The sequence below is a fragment of the Topomyia yanbarensis genome, chromosome 3 (genome assembly GCF_030247195.1).
Source record: "Topomyia yanbarensis strain Yona2022 chromosome 3, ASM3024719v1, whole genome shotgun sequence".
Classification (NCBI taxonomy): Eukaryota; Metazoa; Arthropoda; class Insecta; order Diptera; family Culicidae; genus Topomyia; species Topomyia yanbarensis.
This window is the reverse complement of record NC_080672.1, coordinates 188,797,446-188,818,785: the sequence shown is the minus strand read 5'-3', so window position 1 is coordinate 188,818,785 and position 21,340 is coordinate 188,797,446. Positions and strand designations below refer to the sequence as shown.

Sequence of the window (21,340 nt, the reverse complement as noted above, 5' to 3'; positions counted from 1 at the left end):
ACAAGCCGGAACTCAATTTTTTTTCTGTGGGGGGACCCCATGAAATTTCAGAAATCGAATTCGTATTTTTGATGCCAATTTTTTATGAAAATCGACTTTTTGGGACTGCCGATTTCGCACCTTTGTTCAATTTAATATTACAGTGGCTGTTTTCCTTTCACAAAATTTTAGAACTCGAATAATGATTTCTTTTTTTGTATATAGTCATGTCGTGTATATTAAAAATGTAATATATACATTTGAAAGCTTTTAATGAATACAAACAACGCAAAAATTCTCGTGTTCATGATTGAGAAAGGCACAATTGCACCGCTAGGTGGATTAAAATAGGTTTTTGCACATTGTCGCTGCTTTTAATGTACAATGAAAACGTTCCATCATACCGTTGGACTGTGAGTGGTAGGCAGTCGTGCGAATATGGTGAGATCCCAAGGTGTATGCTAACTCGCGGAACAATTCCGACTCAAATTGACGGTCTTGGTCGGATGTTATGGTTTCGGGAGTACCGAACCGTGAAATCCATGTTGACATCAACGCCTTCGCAACAGTAGGTGCCGTCATGTCTGCTAACGGGATAGCCTCCGGCCAGCGAGTGAAGCGGTCTATAATTGTGAGGATATATCGTTTTCCCTTCGATGATGTTAGAGGACCCACCAAATCAATATGTATGTGCCGGAATCTAGTCTTCGGAGGGCAGAATTTACCAAAAGGTGAGATGGTGTGACGAGTGGCTTTTGAGAGTTGACAATCCATGCACGTGCTGACGAGCTGCTTAACGTCTTTTTTCATAGAAGGCCATACGAACCTGTCTGAAATGAGCCTTTTGGATGGTCGTGTTCCAGGATGAGCCATACCGTGAAGTTGCTGCATTATGGCAAGCCGATGTTTCTCTGGAACGAAAGGACGAATTCGGTTTGGAACGGAAACATCACAATATACAGGGTGAGAAATGTTTGGAATGCGAATCGGGTCGATTTTCAACGACGGTGGCATCATGATTTGCTTCAGTTTTTCATCGGTGACCTGATCTTCAGCGATGGATGCCAAATCGATTGCTGTAACGGCTTGAATACGAGAGAGGGCATCAGCTACAGTGTTATCCATACCACTTATATGACGAATTTCAGTTGTAAATTCCGATATGTAGCGTAAGTATCTTTCTTCGTGAGGAAGCCTACACGAGGAGTTGGTAGACATGGCACGTTTAAGGGGTTTATGATCCGTAAATATGACAAATTCGCGTCCTTCCAAAAATAACGGAAATATCGAACCGCCATTTTTATTGCTGTAAGCTCACGTCCAAACGTAGAGTACTTCTTTTGAACATTAGTGAGTTTTTCAGAATAAAATCTCAATGGCTGCCATAAGTATCCGGAATATTGCTGAAGTGCTGCCCCAGCCGCTGTGTTGGAAGCATCAATCGTTAATGCTAACATTTTGGAAGAGTCATGATAGTGCAATAGAGTAGATTCAGCTAAAGAACTCTTGCAATGTGCGAAGGCTGCTATTGAATCCTCGTCCCATTGCACCTTCCTAGTGTCATTTTTCCTATTGCCAGGTATTAGCTTTCGTAACTGTGACTGTATATCAACGGCTTTAGGTATGAACCGTTTGTAAACATTTAGCAAAGCCAAAAACCTGCGTAGCTCCTTCACAGTTGTTGGCAGTGTATAATCGCTTATTACTTGTACACGTGATGGTAACGGTCGGATGCCATCTTTATCAACAAGGTAGACAAGGAACTCTACTTTGGTTGAAAAAAAAAATACTTTTTGAGACGTTTATTACTAAGCCGTTACTCTGCAGTGACTGAATCACAGCGCGAACATGCTCTCTATGCTGTTCTGGAGATGATGAGGCAATACAAATGTCGTCTATGAACACTGTTACGAAGTCCAGATCGCCGAAGATTTTGTTCATAAAGCATTGAAAGGTCTGACTGGCGTTGCACAATACAAATTTCATTCGAGTGAACTCTAATAAGCCGAATGGCGTTATAACGGCCGTTTTAGATATATCTGCTTCCTCAACTGGTACCTGGTGATACGCTTTTTCCAAATCGATGGTAGTGAAAATGTTCTTACCTTGTAATGAGTGCAATAAGTCATGCACGTGCGGCACCGGATATCGAACCGGGGTGGTAACTCTGTTAAGCTGTCGATAATCACCGACGAATCTCCTTTGCCCGTTCTTCTTGGGAACGCAGTGGAGTGGTCTGGCCCAGCTGCTGCTGGAAGGTCTGCATATTCCATGCACCGCCATCAAGGTAAATTCTTCTTTTGCTGCTTTTACCTTGTCAAGACTTTATGCCTCGGAAACACGACATAAAAGACTTGCATTCGGCGCACCTTCGACGCTATTGGAGGTCCTTTGGTAATAATATGGTGCGTAATTTCATGTTGAATTGCAGCTCGTAGTGTTGCAGGAAGTGTAACTTAACGAAATTCTGCCAATAGGCCGCATAATGGATGATCCGCTCCGATTGTGGTGTCGCTGTGAGTATGCGTGGTCACCATGTACCCAACGAATGCAGCAGGAATTTTGAAGAATATACGTTGATACCGTTAGCTGCGTGTAGTACAAAAGGAATCGGGTCACACATTTCTTTTCTTGTGGCTGGCACAATCGAAACGTCGGAACCTGTATCAATCAGGAAACGAAGACCAGAAATCCATGAGACGTCGGCTTTCAAACGATCAGGTGAGCGAGAAGTTAGTTTTTTGAACGGAACTGGCATGGTTGTTTACATCGTTGAGCCTTTGCTCGGTACTTCTGGTGATACCAACACAGATAGTTGGAATTTCGGGACCTCGACGAAGACCGACTTCGATAAGTATCTGGATTAGTTTTGAGGCGACGAATCTCAGCGCTGAGAACTTCTATCCGCTCCTTCATGTCATCCAACTGAACGTTTGCTGTTGATGGTGTTGAAACTGTTGAAACTTGAGGTTGTTCCAACGTTTTGTCGGCCATTTCCGCTAGTTTGGCTAACGGCACTGATGGTTAAAACTGTTGAAAAAGAATATTTCGCAGTGATATACGTACAAAATAATCGTTGTATATAAACAATTTGCCATTCATCCAGAACGGCAGTTGACAGTATGAACTGTCATACGGAACGTGCTATAAAAAGCTCTGAGACATCATCTGACAGAACGTCATGTGACAAAAGCTTCAAGTGGGCAACTTGAGCTTTTGCATATGGACGCCGCGTATGAATGTGATGTTTACTATAGACAGATGGTATGATAGGGTACGACAGTCAATAAGGGACATGAAGTGTATGAAATATCAATCGATATCGCACTATGTTTGTATTATATAACTTGACGAACATGAATCAAATAAAGTTATCTCAAACCTACCTACAGAAATATTTCGTGTTTTCTTACAGTATTATCAATAAAAACGGGACGAATGTGGGCTGGCATCCGTTGTAAGAACAACATCTTTAGCAAATTCTCGTTGACATTAAGGCCAGCTGATATTTCCTGCATTTTTGCAAGTAAATGCGTCGGACGGACGCATATCGCCGAGATCTGATGCATTAAGCAATCGTTCCAATCGTGTTTCGGAGGTTAGTGCGAAGCGAGCTATGAATCGCTCTTTTAGAGCCTGATATTTTTGTTGCTGAGGTGGATTCAATACCAAGTCAGTAATACAGATTGATCCACTTTGGCTACAATGTGGTAGAACTTTGTATCGTCTTTTACCACATTTGCTAATACAATTTGCGCCTCAGCCTGCGCAAACCACAATTCAGGATCAGTTTTGCAGAAGTCTGGCAATTTCACACAAACAGCGGCTGGTTGCACTTCGTCGTTCAACATCCCTTTTGAGGTTAGGAGTGATTGTGCAAGAAACTAGTGAATTGTTTCGAAATTTAACGCGCACTTAAACGAACCGGTAAGAATTCACGTCGCGGGCCACCAATGTGGCGAACGAAGACGAAAGGAAACGAAACTCGCGGTTTTTGTATTTAGATTAATTGTATTTATCCAATGGAGAAAATAAACACGTGTGCCGACTACGAGCTCTCGCGGCAAAGTTGTCGTCCTGTATTTTCTCTGATGCGTTTGTATGTCAGATACACTGGAGGGTTGCCTGTAATGCGTGAAAGAACCGGGTGTTCCGTAAACAGCAACCCACACGTAGTTTGTTTACATTTGCGATTTAAGCCTTAATGAAAGATCTATGTCGAGTTTGGCTAGGACAAGCTTTTTTGGTGTATTTTTGTCTGTCGTATCGTAGAACAAGATTAAAAATTCAGTTCTATTTTGCCAAGGAAATCTTCACAGCATATCTGGAATGCTAGAATATGAGTAAGCAAACATTTTTACTAATATTTTATTGATATATCAATAAAAATACAAAAGAAATAAATTTGCTCAAAAGACAGGAATGTAAAGGCATAAAACAATCGTTTTTGAGAACCCAGCCGCATACAAAAATTTAGGTTTGATCTAGTTTGCTCCCTTGGGAGAAACAGCAATAAATAGAACCTTCGAATTAACTACCCTCGAATGCTACGTTGTATTATGGTGAGATAGCGTGCTATATAATCTACTTACGGTGTCTTTCTGCTAGTATTGGTCGGCAACGTTGAAGATACACGATAGTAGTTTTGTTGCTCTTCTTCGTTTTCTGGCATTTTTCGTTGCAACGTCATGGTTTCTTGTGGGACATCATCGATTTCTGCCTCTAAATAATAGCGCGAACCGTGCGCGGATTTACAATTTTCACACTCACTAAGGTAATCATCATCGAGACTATTATCATTTGGAAGAAAATGTTCTCTTGGATTGATACAGTTTGTTGAAGTTGTCAATACTGGTAACGGTTTTTCGCCTTTGGTCCCGTAATCCAATATATTTGCTCGTGTTGGTTTGTGGGAGTATTCTTGGCTTGCTTTTTCAAGATTCTGATGAATTCTTTTGTTGGTAATTATAGAAGCAGGCTGATTTGCGGAACATCGACCGGCAATCAGTAACGGTGGTGGTTGTAACGGTGACGGGATATTAATTACTGATGGTACCTTATTTACCACTTCCGTTAATAAATTAGAACTACGAGCGCAGAGCTTATTGGTTTTCTTTGGCAACGTATTAAAATTTATACTCGCAATATTACTATCTGGTCCTTCGGACGACTGTGTGCTCTGAAATGCTTGGGCATATTCATGACTGGATGTGATTATATTTCTTGGTAAAGAGTTAGAATAACTACTTTTCTGTATTTTGTTAATATTGTTGAGCAGGCCTGCCGTATTGGTTGTTGGAATGGAGAACTTTGCATGATCACTGGAAAGTTTAGAGATAGCATGTGTTTTGGAATTACTGTAAAATGACTTTCGATGTGCTCCTGATAATCGCCCGTTGTTGTGTTTATGCATCTTTGGCGGAAGTACTGGATTTTGCTCAGTGCATTCCTCTAATGAATTTGGAGCTTTTCTATGCTTTTCTTGATCGCAGAAAGAGCTCTTCCATGCAATAGTTGAATCGTTAACATCAGCATCGCGTTTCTTCGCTAAACACTCTTGTTCATTATGCTCTGGATAATTTTTCAAGGTCGAATTCAACGTCATAGAATGTTCACTCGAAAACGAAGTTTTTCTAGGCAAAGAGTTCTGTTTTTTCAATACAGTTTGGTTGTCAACGCGTAACTGTTCGTCTCGAAGTTTGTTAGTGGTGTATTGCATTTTAACATATTTGGTATTGGAATACAAATTCTTATCACCACCATCATGGTTTTCGTGTTTTTTTCTCAACGTGGCTTTGCAATGAACACTGGTAGTATGTATTGATTTCAATTGTGTAGAAGTGACTTGCTGTGGTGTATGCGTATGTCTGAACACTTCACAAGGAATTCTTTTTTTCATAGTTTGTGATCTTCCATTGTCGCATTGCCCTACGACTGATTCATTACTAACTTGATTGATTCCTACATGAGAGGGCAGATAAGATATTGGAGTATGCTGTACTGGACATTGACATATTTGCTTATGACCATTGTACCTGGATTCTATAGGGTCATTTTTGTTTAATGCTTCACTCTGGCACACTATACTACTTGGAGTATCTGTTGAGATGGTTACGATGCTGTTTCGGTTTATTTTTGACGAATTAACAATTGGATCCACGATAACGTGTTTTGGGATCGTTCTATGATACCGCTTTCCAGTTGCGCGGAACTTAGTAACGGGTGCTATATCCTCGTTGGTGATATTTTGATAATTCGAAGTATTGTCGAATAGGGGTGGTGGCAGGATTGTACAAGAACTATTAAATCTGTCTGTAAACCGTTCAATAGGTTTGTAGTGCGATATTGATGTCGTAGAGCTCAGCATGTTGTTTTGATTTGTCTGAACTTCCTTTACGTTTGATGTATTGGGTATTGATAAATTGCAGTTATTACCTAAACTCATGTCACAATTCTGACTCGTACATATCTCGGATGCACTTACGGGAATGGTATAGTAATTAGCGGCATATGACAAACATGACTCACGATTTCCGATTATATCGCTTGCGTTACTAACAGAAGTATCATTTTGAGCATCACTTGGCAGTGTCGATGCAATGTGATTTTCGCCGGTAGCTGTCGCTGTGAGGTTACCACCATTATTTATGTTGATGTTTATAAGGTTCGTTGTATTTGCAGTAATAGTTTGAGATGCTTCTGACTCTGTTAACCCGATTGGATACTGCCTCTGCGTAGATGTAGCGACGCTGCAGAAAAATAATCAAACAAGAAGTGTTAGATAAAAAATTTACACGAAGAACCTATATATATATATATATATATATATATATATATATATATATATATATATATATATATATATATATATATATATATATATATATATATATATATATATATATATATATATATATATATATATATATATATATATATATATATATATATATATATATATATATATATATATATATATATATATATATATATATATATATATATATATATATATATATATATATATATATATATATATATATATATATATATATATATATATATATATATATATATATATATATATATATATATATATATATATATATATATATATATATATATATATATATATATATATATATATATATATATATATATATATATATATATATATATATATATATATATATATATATATATATATATATATATATATATATATATATATATATATATATGTATATATATATATAACGCTGAACACTGTGAATTTTTTTAGAACATTGGGTGATGCGAATTGATCAAAACTTGTGTACACTGTAATGTATCATTCCAATAACATTCTGTAATTTTTACTATGCAAAAATATCGACAAGCTACTCGTTGACGAGTAGCAACAAAAATAAGAAAAGATGAAAAATTCCACATTTTATGAGTAAAAACCCCCTTTATTGAACAATTATCCCGAAAACTAAACGTAGGGTTTAGGTATTTTTTCATAGAATTTGTATGCAAATTTGAAATAATTCGGCCAAGTAGTTTTTGAATAGCAGTTTTTTTTCTTCCTCGAGCTTTATTTGGTGGGCTCAGAAGCCTTAGGGTGCTTACAGAGTAGCCGCGATAAGCTGAGCTGGGGCTTGCACTGACATTAGAATGCGAGATGCGAGAAACCTGCTTGCAGCGTATCAAATGGAGGCTTTCGCTCTGACATCATCCATTTGCTTTGCAACAAGCAGGTTTCTCGCATCTTGATGTCAGTTTCAGCCCCAGCTCAGCTTCTCGCTGCCACTCTGAAAGCGGCCGATAATGAGCCGATGTGTTAAGTACAGTTACAAAAGAATATTTAAATTGGACATGGTAGTACCGAAGTCAGTATGGGTGGATAAATCGTGGTTCCATGCGGTGCTTCCGTTCGTCGTGTGATTGTAGTTATCCATCGCTGACAGTTCGTGAATTTTCTTTGCTCGTGGGAGGATCCGTGTGTTGTGTCCGCTATTTGGGTAACCATACGAGATTTTTGCTGCAAGCTGCCATCGAGTACCGCCACAGATGATTCATCTGTAACGAGAAAACCCCAATTATCGTTACAAACAATATATTAGCAACAAAAGTTTCAGATATAAGTCCATAACGAGAATTGGGTAGAGTGGAACTGGTGCAGATATCTTCTGAGTGTATTAGTTCGTAAAGAAACGTTAAATATTGAAGTAGGGTTAAACATTGACTTGGATGGACTTAAGGAAAAGATATATTGGGAAAAGAACTTCAGGATCATGACTTGCCAGGGCGTCCCGGATCGGCATATTGAGTGGTTTTCCCCGATTTTGGAGGATGTTATTCAGTTGTGCTCTGACTGTGCGACGAGAGAGTTAGGTTCTGAGCACGACCATACAATATGCTCGATATCTTGGTAGCCCTTACCTTAATGACATAGGGCGCTCTCGGCAAACCCTATGCGCGAGTGGTGTGCGTTTGCGTTAAAATGGTTCGACATAAGTCTTGCTGTGAAATTGAATGGCACTTAACACCGCAAATTGTGTTTTTCCAGAGATGTTCCACAAAAAGCTTCGTCACCGAGTCGCTTGTGGATGTTTTTGCATAGCAAAATTATAGAATGTTATTGAAATGATATATTACACGCAGAAAAAAAATTAGTAAAAATAAACAAATTTTAGTAAAAATAAACAAATTTTGGTTTTAAATAACAATTTTCCCGTTTGATATAGTGACAAACAAGATTTAGGTTTAATTCAATCAATACTGTTGGTTGAAATTACCAACTAATTCATTTGTTGGCTTTTCAGTAGTTTCAAGAAATATTTCGTTTGAAACAACAAAATCATGTTAAGTTTAACCGAACAAACAAGTTTGAAGGAACAAAAACAAATCTTTTGTATCAACCAAAGGAGAGAACAACTCAAATTTAATTGAAATTAAACAAAGATTCTGTTGGTTTTTAACAAAGGGATCATTTAGATCTAACAAATTTTATTTTGATTCAACAATGTTTCTATTTAAAATGTAAACGGAAGTACTTGCTGAACTAAACCAAATACATGCTTTTGAAAAACGCCCATTTCAGTTTGAAACAGTCATTCGCCACGTTTTAGATTCAACAAAACGTTTTGTTGATTCAAAAAGGCCTGATTCTTCTGCGTGTATAATGTAGAATATTTATGATCAATTCGCTTTAACCCAATTTCTATGAGAGTGCGATCGTAGTAACCATACGCGTCGGACGCGAATTTTTTTTTCGCTCACGTCAATTTCTCAATAATATTTCTGCAAATTAATGTTCGTTGATTGCTATTTGTCCTTTTTATAATTTCTACGAAGTGTCGCTAGTGCACTAGTAGTGATCAGTGTCAACTTGTGTTGTCGTTATCTAATACACTTGATGACAGAGGATGGATCAATTTTTGAGCTGAAGCATGGCACCCAGGTCGCTGCTGACGGCATGGATCAATGAAGAGGAACATTGACCTAAGAGCGAGTGTACAGAAGACAGACTATCGACTACAAAATATTGCTCCAAATGTAACATGGATTTTCCGGTGAGATTGTTTCATTTTGTTTATAGATCATTTGGATCAGGAGCTTGAGATTTAGCTTGTGCGACCACCCTGGCTGCTACTCCGTTATCGATCTGGATTAGCTGAAGTTGCACAGGGAATAAATAGATACAGTAAAGTCCTGTTTTTATCAGCCTCTTGGCGAATTTTAGACTGATAAAACAGGGACATTGATAAAATCTGGACATATATTTTTCTGTTTTTTTAATAAACCGAAGCTCTTAAAATATTCTTCTTCCTTCCTTAGATATGGCCTTGCAACTTTTTCTGATTATTTACTTTAAAATCCCCTTAAGGGGGTCTGACAGTGCGAAATTTAACAAAAAATTAATATTTTTATTTTTGCATTTTTCGGATCTCTAAGATAAGAAATATATGCCTAAAAAAGGATTTACTTGAATTCAACTTGGTTCGTCTGCTAGAGCCCATAAAACTACCAACTATCAATTTTCATATAAAGCTGATAAAATCGGATCAAAAAGCTGATAAGCTGTGCAACTCCTGGCAATCCTAGTGTTTATTGATCAATACCGGCGCCGGCCAGACCCGAACGTAGATCGCGGAAGGAAAAGGAAGGAATGTTAGTCGGATACTTGCTTTTGCTAGAGGCCGTATATACTACTGCGCACTCCACAAGTATCACGGGAGGAAGATTAGTTAGTAAGTACAGGAGTTCCGCAGAATAAAAGAAAAAAAAAATCCGACAAGCGCGCGATTTAAGATGTTTAAGGTTTCTGGGCGCCCCCTGGATGAGACATTAATTCCCTCCCTATCGCCCCTCGGCATTGGAGCTACTACCCAGTTAAGCTCATGAACCGGAATTCCGGCCGGCTCCAGCCCGCACTCTGGCTCCAGTGACACAACCGATTCTAGTTAGAATCGGTTGTGTCACCGGAGCCGGAACACGGACCGGAACCAGCCAGAACCCCAGCCCATCCCCGGCTGAACCCCACTGGATGGTATGTAGTATAGTTACTATATTCATAGCTAGCCGGAGACACTGTGCGGAGCCAATTGAACATGTCAAATGTCTGAGCCAATCGAGCAAGACGTCACATAACATTTTATTTTCGGATGTTTATGGAAAAGGTATTATTATTATGGTGATAACTATTTTACTTCTTCCTTGTGTTATCGAGCGTAGAGAAACGAAAATAAACAAAAAAAAAACCTGTTTTAATCCACCTAACGGTGCAATTGTGCCTTTCTCATTTCTCTATACTATGGCACGGAGGCTTTTTATGTTCAACATAATTGTGGAAATGCCCATTACATTCTTAGTACACTTTGCACTTATACACAATGGCTTGCCAGCCACGAACTTGATGAGCTACCTGTCGACGGTGAAACACTTGAAACAAAAAAATATCGTACTTCATTAGCCTAACCAGCATTAGATCAATGTTATCTGCTTGCTAACTCATTTTGTCATACGGAGGTGGGTATGTGAGGAGGGCGAAAGTCCCATGAACGAACGACTCCCCAGCTTAAATTAGTATGCTTTGTGATATAGTGGTGGTTTAAAGATGATGGGGTTGAAGGGAAGGGGTATGAGGGCTGGATGGGGGTGGTGGTCTGAGGGGTGATTTAAGAAGATTTTTAAGGGAGGGGAGTGAACAGTAGAGGGGGGGGGGGTGTAACCCCTCTCCGTAAACCATCAACTCTGTTTAAATCCAGAAACCTTATGCGAGTCAAAAAAAAAGGCCGGGATTAGGTTGACGTTTTCAGAGTGATTGCATAACCTTTCTATATGAGAAAAATGTGCCAAAATCCAAAAAAGTGAATCGTCGTCATTTTTTTCCGAGTTTGCATCAAATCTCGACGTTTCATGCACCTTGAAGACATTTAGCATCAAAAATAAAAATTCTATTTATAATTTTTCCTATAGTTTATATGAGAAATTTCTGTGTGGCCCCACTCTTAAACCCGTAATTCCGGAACCAAAATTCCGATCGATCCAAAATTCAATAGCAGCCGATGGGAACGTTGCACCTTTCATTTGAGACTAAGTTTGGGCAAATCGGTCCAGCCATCTCTGAGAAAAATGAGTGACATTATTTGACACATACGCACATACATACACACACATACAGACTTTTTCCGATCTCGACGAACTGAGTCGAATAGGATATGACACTCGGCCCTCCGGGCCGGGATTAGGTTGACGTTTTTCAGAGTGATTGCATAACCTTTCTATATGAGAAAGGCAAAAATGTGCCAATATCCAAAAAAGTGAATCGTCGTCAAATTTTTTTTTCGAGTTTGCATCAAATCTCGACGTTTCATGCACCTTGAAGACATTTAGCATCAAAAATAAAAATTCTATTTATAATTTTTCCTATAGTTTACATGAGAAATTTCTGTGTGGCCGCACTCTTAAACCCGTAATTCCGGAACCAGAATTCCGATCGATCCAAAATTCAATAGCAGCCGATGGGAAGGTTGCACCTTTCATTTGAGACTAAGTTTGGGCAAATCGGTCCAGCCATCTCTGAGAAAAATGAGTGACATTATTGGACACATACGCACATACATACACACACACACATACACACAACTCCGCTAGCGAATGACGGATCTCAATAGTAGCATGTCTGTAATATTATACGTACATGGAACTATTGAGAACCAGAGCTACAGGTTCAAAGCCCTGGCAAAGGAGGATGGTTGTGATGATCTGGGCCGCGGTCACCACGTAAAGCAAGATAGGTCATAACCCCGATTCCAAGGCGTGAAGCGACCCGTGCCGAGGGATGAGTGATCGAGGGGGTGAAAAAGATGCTCGATCGTTAACGGAGCCTGTGGGGTACCTGGGCAACCCTCACAGTAAGCGTCCCTTACCACGTTAATGCGGAGCTCTGGCGTGGCGGACATTTATTCTCGCGCTACTCGTGAGTTCAAACATGGAGACAAATAAAAACAAAAACAAACAAACTGCTTTGGTAGAGGTGGTTTGGCGAGGTCTCCCCCCGTGGGGAGAGTAGTGGAGCGACGAGTGCTGCATCTGATAGCACCAGTGATCCCCCAGTAGTGGTAGAAAATAGCCCTACTAACGCACTGGACGGGCCACTATCCGCGATGCGCAAAGTGGTGGAGCAGCTCGATTCAATAATCGAGTTCACTAGCGCAAAGCAAAACATAAGCAAGGAGTTTAAGCAGAGTCTCCTGGAGCTCCGGAAAACTGTTCGCGTCGCAAGACAGAAACAGCAGGCTTATGCCAAGAGGGTGGAATGTCGGGAGAAGTCCGACAGAGAAACCCAGACAGTGGCTTCCAAGAGGGAGGGAAGAGAGAAGGTCAATACAGGCACTCAGACAGTGGCCTTCACCTTCTATGGAGCAGCCATGTCGCTCGAAGCGGCAGCCGAGTTCCCCTCGAAGGGAAAAGGCAAGGACAATCGTAAGACGGCGTCGTACGCGAAGCGCCCTAGGAAGTCGCCAGGCGAGGGTTCAAAAACCGACACCACACGGCGTGCAACCGTTAAGGCCAAACGCCGTTTGGCCGAGGTAAGCGAGGGCGAGAGTGACCTCGCTGGGCAGAGCGATGGTACCAGCTACCCGGCGCGACCGGGGCAGGGGGGCTCAAACTCCTGGACGCTGGTCACCAAGAAGAAGTTGGTACCGACACCGGAGGTACCGCGGTCCGCGAAGAAGGCCAAGGACAGAGGCGAGGCCTTGTGGTTAAAAACCGACAAGGACAAATACGCCGACGTCCTAAAGTCGATGAAGGCGGCCGAAAGCCTTTCGGCCCTTGGGCAAGATGTGCGTAGCGTGAGACGCACCAACACGGGAGAAATGCTTCTGGTGCTGAAGCGAGGCGCACAATCTAGTGCGGTGTACAAGGCCTTGGCCCAAGAGGTCCTTGGTGAAGGCGCCCAGGTCAGGTCGCTAGGGGCGGAAATGACTCTCCAGTGCAAGCATCTGGACGAGTTCACGACCGCAGAAGATGTCGTCGCAGCCGTTAAGGATCAATGCGACGTCACAATCGAGCGGGCCTCTGTGCGATTTAGAGATGGACCCTCTGGCACCCAAGTAGCCTACCTCAGGCTGTGCGTTAGTGACACTTGACGTGAAGAACGCATTCAACAGCGCAAGCAGGGATGCCATCGCGCTCTCGTTACACCGGCTTAGCCTACCGGTGGGTCTGTACCGGATCCTGGAAAGTTACTTCCAGAACCGCGTTCTGCTATATGAGACCGATGCCGGTCAGAAAAGAGTTCCGATTACCGCCGGAGTCCCGCAGGGCTCGATCCTAGGCCCTTTGTTATGGAACCTCATGTACGACGGGGTACTGAGACTGAAGTTCCCTCCTGGGGTCAAGATCGTCGGCTTTGCTGACGATGTAACCTTGGAGGTCTACGGGGAGTCAATCCCTGAGGTAGAACTAACCGCAGAACACGCGATCAACACGGTGGAGGAATGGATGAGCGCGAGAGGCCTGGAGTTCGCTCATCATAAGACGGAGGTAGTTATCGTCAACAACCGCAACTCGGCACAACATGCAGTTATCCATGTGGGAGAAGTCGCGATCACTTCACAGCGAAGTCTGAAGTCTCTCGGAGTCATTATGGACGATAAGCTGACCTTCGGAAGCCATGTCGACTATACATGCAAGAGAGCGTCGACTGGTTTTTGCGGCTCTATCGAGAATGATGACCAAAAGCTCAAAGGTGTTGTTACCGTCATTTGGTAACAATTTAGTACGTGTTGGATTTTAGGGAATATTCTGTATAGCTAAGCTTTCGTCAACGGTCATTTCAAACACGAGTGGGTGGTTAATTAAACTGCATTGGTGGCACTGCTGGGGGTGGCAAATTAAACTGCGTTGGTGGCAGTGCTGTCGGTGGGGATTGGAAAGCAATCCACTGAACTGATCCAAAACGGAAGAACGGAGAGAATTTGGTTTGGAGAGAATTTGGTTTGGGGAGAAATTGGTTGGAGTCGATTGGAGATGGGAGAAAAATCACGATATATGAGGCAGAAAAGTCACGACCGCTAAACGAGACGCACGAGTTTTTTTTGCATTCGCGAAAATAGTGAGCCGAATGGCTTCCCTAAGGACGAGCCTCGTTAAACCTTAACCCGCACGAGGCCGGTCCCTGAATTATCGCCAGTTGTGTTTGGGTGAACCCAAATTTAAGCCTGAAAACGCAACAATATCAACGGGTGTTAATACCCTCCAGATTGAGCCGTAAGTTCCGACGTACCACGTGCCGTCCACAAACCGTACCCGTGATCGAAGGGATTTTCGCCCCGCCGCAAACCTTCCCTCCATCGAGAGCCGAGAGACCGTAATCGTCAGGATCCAGATCCGCCGTCCAGATCAGCTGCCATCATCATCACCACCACCACCGCCGCCGCAGATCTTCACTACCCCGCCATCCCACCGTGTATCCACCGTCGTATTGACACAATAAAACGTAGAAGGTATTTATTGATTAAGTGTAGGTTACCACACGTCCGAAATCTCCCCCATAGCCACAACGCCCTGGGACTCGGTGAATAAAAGAGGCCTTGAGTGCCCGGTCCAAGACTCCCATACCAGGAGTCGGAGTTTTAGCGAATCCCCATCTGGGACAAGCATTTTCCCGAGGCGAGAGCCTTATATCTGGCGCCCAACGTAAAATTATGGTTCCTAGGAGAGAAAAAATATTCGCAGAATATTGTTTCTTCATTAGTTGTGGGGGAGATTTCGAGTATTAGTCTATCAATTCCACTCTGGTCGCATCACACTTGAAAAATTGGAAACCTTTGCAATTATTTGATTCGCGATGGTTAAACCACGTGGCAGTGATTGTACGGTCATTAGGGTCAGGTCGAATGCTCGCACTAAATTTATCCTTGACTGGTTAATGACAATCGGAGACATCTACAAAGCGTTCTAGGGGAAGTGATGTGTGAAACCTAGTTGATTTCTTTTGATTGATAAACAAATCTCCAACCATTTCGCATTTATTCGTCGACTTTATTGCACGGCGCGTAAATCATGCCTACACGTCGGTCCGTTTCTGGTCCGGATTTCGGGATATTATACCATAACCTGCGGGTTGACCACCTAACCGCAGGTGAACTTGATTATGAGCTGCTGCTCCGAAATGTTCGCATCGGTGATGACGAGTCCCGTTGTAAACGCCGGCGTAGGTTGAATGGAATTCTGAAAAATGAACGTGAAGGCCATGAATCCATTATTCACTATCACCAAGATCCAGCATTGGATCTAAGTATGTGCCAGCAACGGTACAACGAACTCACTCGCATTCTAACAACTACGCCGAAAAATGATACAGAATTTTGTAAAGCCAGACTGTTACATTTGGGTCACCGATTGGCGGTAATCGAAAATCATTGTCATGAAGAGCTGCGATTAAAAGTTAGCCAGGAATTCAATAAAGTTCTCGATCTCTTGTCCGAACATTTTTGGGAGGAAGACAACTCTTCTTCAGAGATCAGGGAACAAGAGGTCGTAAACAGCGAATTGTTGGACGAAGCAGCGGGGGGAATCAGCGAGGCCGGTCCTTCATACACCACTACTACTGTAACCTCCACGGGAACCATACCTAGGACTCCGACAGAAACACTCTTCGTTTCCCAGGACGACTTCAATAAAGCTATGGTTAGTATTGGTACTCTGATAAAATCATTGACAACCCAAGTCACCAATTTGAAAGAGCACTTGAACCAACCGCAAGTATCGCAGCCGAGCCGACCAGCGGCGAATCTAAATGAAACTAACCCCTTCCTGTCACCAGATGATTATCTACCAGAAATTAATCCGCAGCTCTCCTATCTCAATAACCCAGATTTCAGAAAAGTATCCCGCTCATCTACAATAACCACCAAAGCCATAACCAGGGGAATACCATTTCCAACACCCGTCTCCACCACCGCTCAATCTAACCCAGTTAGACAGCATAACCCATTTTTCGGGAACGATGAACAAAACCAAACTTTTAACCGCAGAATCGACGAAATTCAATTCAGTCCATTTCACGATGCAAATCATCTCGAGCGGGAAATACCCGTTACATATTCTAACCACCCACCCAGGCCGCGATTTCCCCCCGAAGTTATCCCACGGAAAGTCATTCCAGTGTCTCAATGGAAAATAAAAAAATACTCCGGAAACGACCAGGGTTTGAGCTTGAACGAGTTTTTGAACCACGTTCAGCAACTAGCCATTTCTGAACACGTAAATGAAGCCGATCTGTTTGATTCCGCGGTACATCTGTTCGATGGAGCTGCGTTATGTTGGTACACAGCTCAGCGCAATCGAAACTCGCTGTTGGGATGGGCACACCTAGTCCAAGAACTTAAAAATGAGTTTAGGCATCCAGATCTCGACTCAGTCCTTCGGACAAAAATCTATCAGACACGGCAACAAAAGGGCGAATCTTTCCAGCAGTATTACTTGCAAATGGAGAAGCTTTTCTTAGCCATGAACCATGGATTAGCCGACGTAGAAAAAGTGGAGGTATTGAAAATGAACCTTCGTTACGATGGGAAAAAAGCACTCATTGGACGTAACGTTAGGACGCTCAGAGAATTGATGGCTATAGGCAAAGATTTAGATGCGACCGATTACTCTGCCTTTGCAAAAGTTTTCGGGTCCAATAAGAAGGAAACATGCGCCATTTATTCAAATACTGACGTCATCAACCCCCCAAGGACATTTTACAACAAGAATCGTCAAGGAGAACACAACTCATTGCGTTACAAGGGTAACAAGAGCGAGGGAAACTACTCGAACGGGGGGGACCGCAAACACAACCCGAAAAATGACAATAAACCCTCGTCGTTTAATAAAAACGAAAAAACCTATCCTGACGAAGGCCAGGAAGCAGGACCTAGTAAACCAAGTCCGCTTATGAAGCTAATTGCGAATTACGTACCTCCAACCAATGGAGAATGTTTTAATTGCGGAGAGCTTCATAAGCTTAAAGATTGTCCAATTCCCCGTAGAGTATTTTGCGCCAGATGTGCACTTAAGGGTTTTACGGCAGAAAACTGCCCCTACTGTTTAAAAAACTCCATCAGGAAGACCTAAAGTCGCCGGTTCTTCCTACAGCGCAAGAAAAAAATGATTATTCTTCATGGATGTCTGAGATTTGGCGGTTTTATGAGCCAAGGTCAGATAATGAGGAAGAGCACAAACCATCGAGTCAAATTAATAAAATAACGTTTTCTAATTTCTTAGACAATCGACCTCATGCAGTGGTCCAAATATTCGATATTCGAATTAAAGCACTTCTAGATTGTGGAAGCAACCTATCTTTCATTAACTCACAAGTATACCGTCAACTGCACGGGGTCCGACTACGAAATCTGTCTGAACCAGTGGAATTACAAACCGCCGACGGATCACCATTGGATGTGCTTGGAGAAATCATGATTCCCTTTACGTTCCGAGGCAAAACGAGAGTTATTCCCACTTTGGTGGCCCCTAATCTCACCAAGGAATGTATATGCGGAATGGATTTCTGGAGAGCCTTCGGTATATACCCGTCAATTGCCGCTATTCAGGAGACGCAGTCAAAATTGGACCTTCCAAGACCAACTCCAGAACCATTTCTATCTAAAAAGCAACAACAAATTTTAGATACCACTAAACTAAACTTCAAAATCGCCGAGGCTGATCGCCTAGATACGACGAAATGGTGTGAACATAAAATCATCATGAAAGATGAAGTGAAATCCGCCAAACCGATACGACTGTACCCCTACCCCATATCCCCTAAGATTCAAGAAGGTTTATTTGCCGAGCTGGACCGATTACTCGAACGGGGAATAATAGAGGAATCAAATTCAGATTGGTCGTTGAATATCGTTCCCATTCGAAAATCCTCGGGAGCGATCCGACTTTGTCTGGACGCCCGCAAGCTGAATGAAAGAACCGTACGTGATGCTTACCCTCTTCCCCATCCGGGACGGATTCTAGGCCGACTCCCACGGGCGAAATATTTGTCGACAATAGACCTCTCGGAGGCATTTTTGCAAATTCCGCTTGCTAAGGAGTCACGCAAGTTCTGCTCGTTCAGCGTTCAAGGGAAGGGGATGTTCCAGTTCACCCGATTGCCCTTCGGTTTAATTAACAGTCCAGCAACCTTAGCGAGGTTAATGAATCGAGTTCTGGGGCATGGGGTGCTGGAACCGAATGTCTTCGTTTACTTGGACGACATCGTCATAGTAACGGAGACATTTGAAGAGCACGTACGGCTTTTGAACGAAGTGGCCACACGACTACGAAAAGCGAACTTGTCAATTAAGCTAGAGAAGTCTCATTTCTGCCGGAACGAAATTCCTTTTCTAGGTTACATTCTGTCATCGCAAGGATTACGAATTAACCCTGAGAAAATAAAACCAATTGTGGAATATGAGCGCCCCACTTCAATCACAAAACTCCGCCGTTTTATCGGAATGTTTAACTATTATCGGCGTTTCGTAGCCGATTTCAGTGAGACTACCGCAGCCCTTTCAGAACTTCTTAAAACGAAGTCAAAATTTCTGAAATGGACTCCTCAGGCGGAGGAAGCATTCCAGGCAGTGAAAGAAAAATTAATTACAGCTCCAATTTTGTCCAGTCCGGATTTCGACCACGAGTTTGCTATCCACACAGATGCCAGTGATTACGCCATTGCCGGGGTTCTCACCCAGAAAATTGACGGCTTAGAGCGAGTCGTGGAATATTTCTCCCGAAAACTGACAACCCCGGAACGGTCATACCACGCCACCGAGAAAGAAGGCTTGGCAGCTCTTCTTTCAATAGAACATTTCCGCGGCTACGTGGAGGGCAGCCATTTTGTTTTAGTCACAGACTCTTCGGCGTTGACCTTTATTATGAGATCGAAGTGGAGAACTTCCTCTCGTCTTAGCCGGTGGAGTTTGTCCCTCCAACAGTACGACATGACAATTACTCACCGTCGAGGGAGGGAAAATGTTGTACCCGACGCGCTCTCGCGAAGCATTATGACAATTTCCACTCGCTCTGACTCGACTTGGTACAACAATTTGAGACAATCTATCCTGGAAGTACCAGATGATTACCCAGACTTCCGGATGGAAGGGGACGTGATAATGAAATATGTGTTCAATGATGATTTAGCGGATCATCGATTCGACTGGAAAATAGTCCCCAGCCCAGAGAGTAGAGAGGACATCATGAAAGGTAATCATGACGATTGTATGCACATTGGAACTGATAAGGCTTTAGCTCGAATCCGCCAACAGTACTACTGGCCAAATATGGTTAGGGATGTTAGAAACCACATTCGAAAATGTGCGCACTGCAAGGAAATCAAGGCCCCAAATGCGTCCACCATCCCTCCTATGGGAGACATACGCGCCCCCTCCCGACCCTGGCAGATAATCGCGCTAGATTACATAGGACCCCTCCCTCGATCAAAATCCGGTAAACAATATATACTTGTGACCATGGACCTTTTCAGCAAGTGGGTGCAACTGCATGCTTTTCCCCAGATCTCAGTCAAAACCCTCTGTACCGAGTTAACTGACCGCTGGTTTTTTCGCAATTCGGTACCCGCGATTCTACTGTCTGATAACGCAAGCACTTCTACGTCTCGAGAATTTAAACAACTTTTAGATCGCTTTGAAATAAAGCACTGGCTTACGTCGCGGTATCATTCCCAAGCGAACCCGGTAGAACGCGTCAATCGTGCCATTAATACCGCGATACGTTCATATGCGAGAGAAAATCAACGCGAGTGGGATTCGCGATTGTCGGAAATAGAAGTAGTTATAAATTCCACTATTCACTCCTCCACTGGATACAGTCCGTTTCGAATCGCGAAATTTGAAGAAGTCGTTCTCAAAGGAGCAGATCATTCGAAATTTAGGGATGAGACAGAAATTACAATCGAAGCACGGCTTGCCCGGATTCGCGAGGATTCACCACAACTGTACTCAATCGTACAGAAACATCTCGTGAAAGCTCATGCCACATCCACCAATATATACAACCTTAGAACGCGTAAACCCGCTAAACCCTTTGAAATAGGAGATACAGTATACAAAAGGAACACTAAGAATTCGAATGCGAGCGAGTTTTATAATGCAAAGCTAGCAGCTCAATATGTACCTTGTACGGTGGTTGCAAAATATGGGTCATCGTCATATGAACTAATTGATTCCATGGGTCGCAACATTGGCGTCTGGCCGGCTAGCTTGATAAAGCCAGCGTAAAATGGCCGCAATCTGTAAAGGAAACTGTTGAAATAAAATGGATACAGCAGGAATGTGTTTTTATTATTTTGTTTAACTCACCATTTTGCCTACTTCGCTAACGGTACGTTCTGATGCTTTCCGCGGGGCATCTCAGCATAGTTGGCGCATTCTGAGCGCTACAGTCGAGTTAAAGGCCGAGTAATTGAAAATGATTTTCCTCTCAAGGTCGTCCAAACAAGCATCGACAAAATGAGAGTGAATTTACTTAACTATGATCCGATGGGTTTCGAAGCTAAAAGTTAACTGAAACCCGGATAATTGATGAACTTACACAACCTTGTTCGTGAAGTTTGGTGTTGCCCTCTAGCAACCACACGAAAAATCGGAATTTTTATAGCATGAATCGATAATATTTGCACGATCTCGATAGGCCAAGTATCGATTAATCAGGAGATCTCACTCAAACAATGATATTTATCTCTAACAATCGATCTCGATGGCGATCCTACCCAAGGTTCGACAAATAACCGATGCAACTTTAATTTAGTCTTGTGCGATCGTTCGTATCTGTCGATTATCTTCGTAGTATAACCCGTGGCGTGTAGGTCTTG

The 21,340-nt window shown here is 42.4% G+C and overlaps 1 protein-coding gene across 3 annotated transcripts in view; it reads right to left on the bottom strand.

The window, feature by feature from the left end:
• Positions 1-4,453: 4,453 nt before the first annotated feature.
• LOC131691081 (uncharacterized) overlaps positions 4,454-21,340 on the bottom strand; it is a 251,201-nt gene continuing 234,314 nt past the window's right edge. For 2 of the 3 annotated variants that reach the window (XM_058977271.1, XM_058977270.1), the window contains exon 5: positions 4,457-6,728. In XM_058977271.1, the coding sequence (XP_058833254.1) occupies positions 4,568-6,728 (2,161 nt within the window). In that variant the 3' untranslated portion in view covers positions 4,457-4,567. Of the gene's footprint in view, positions 6,729-21,340 lie in introns of all 3 variants that reach the window. The other variant, XM_058977269.1, reaches the window with a different exon arrangement.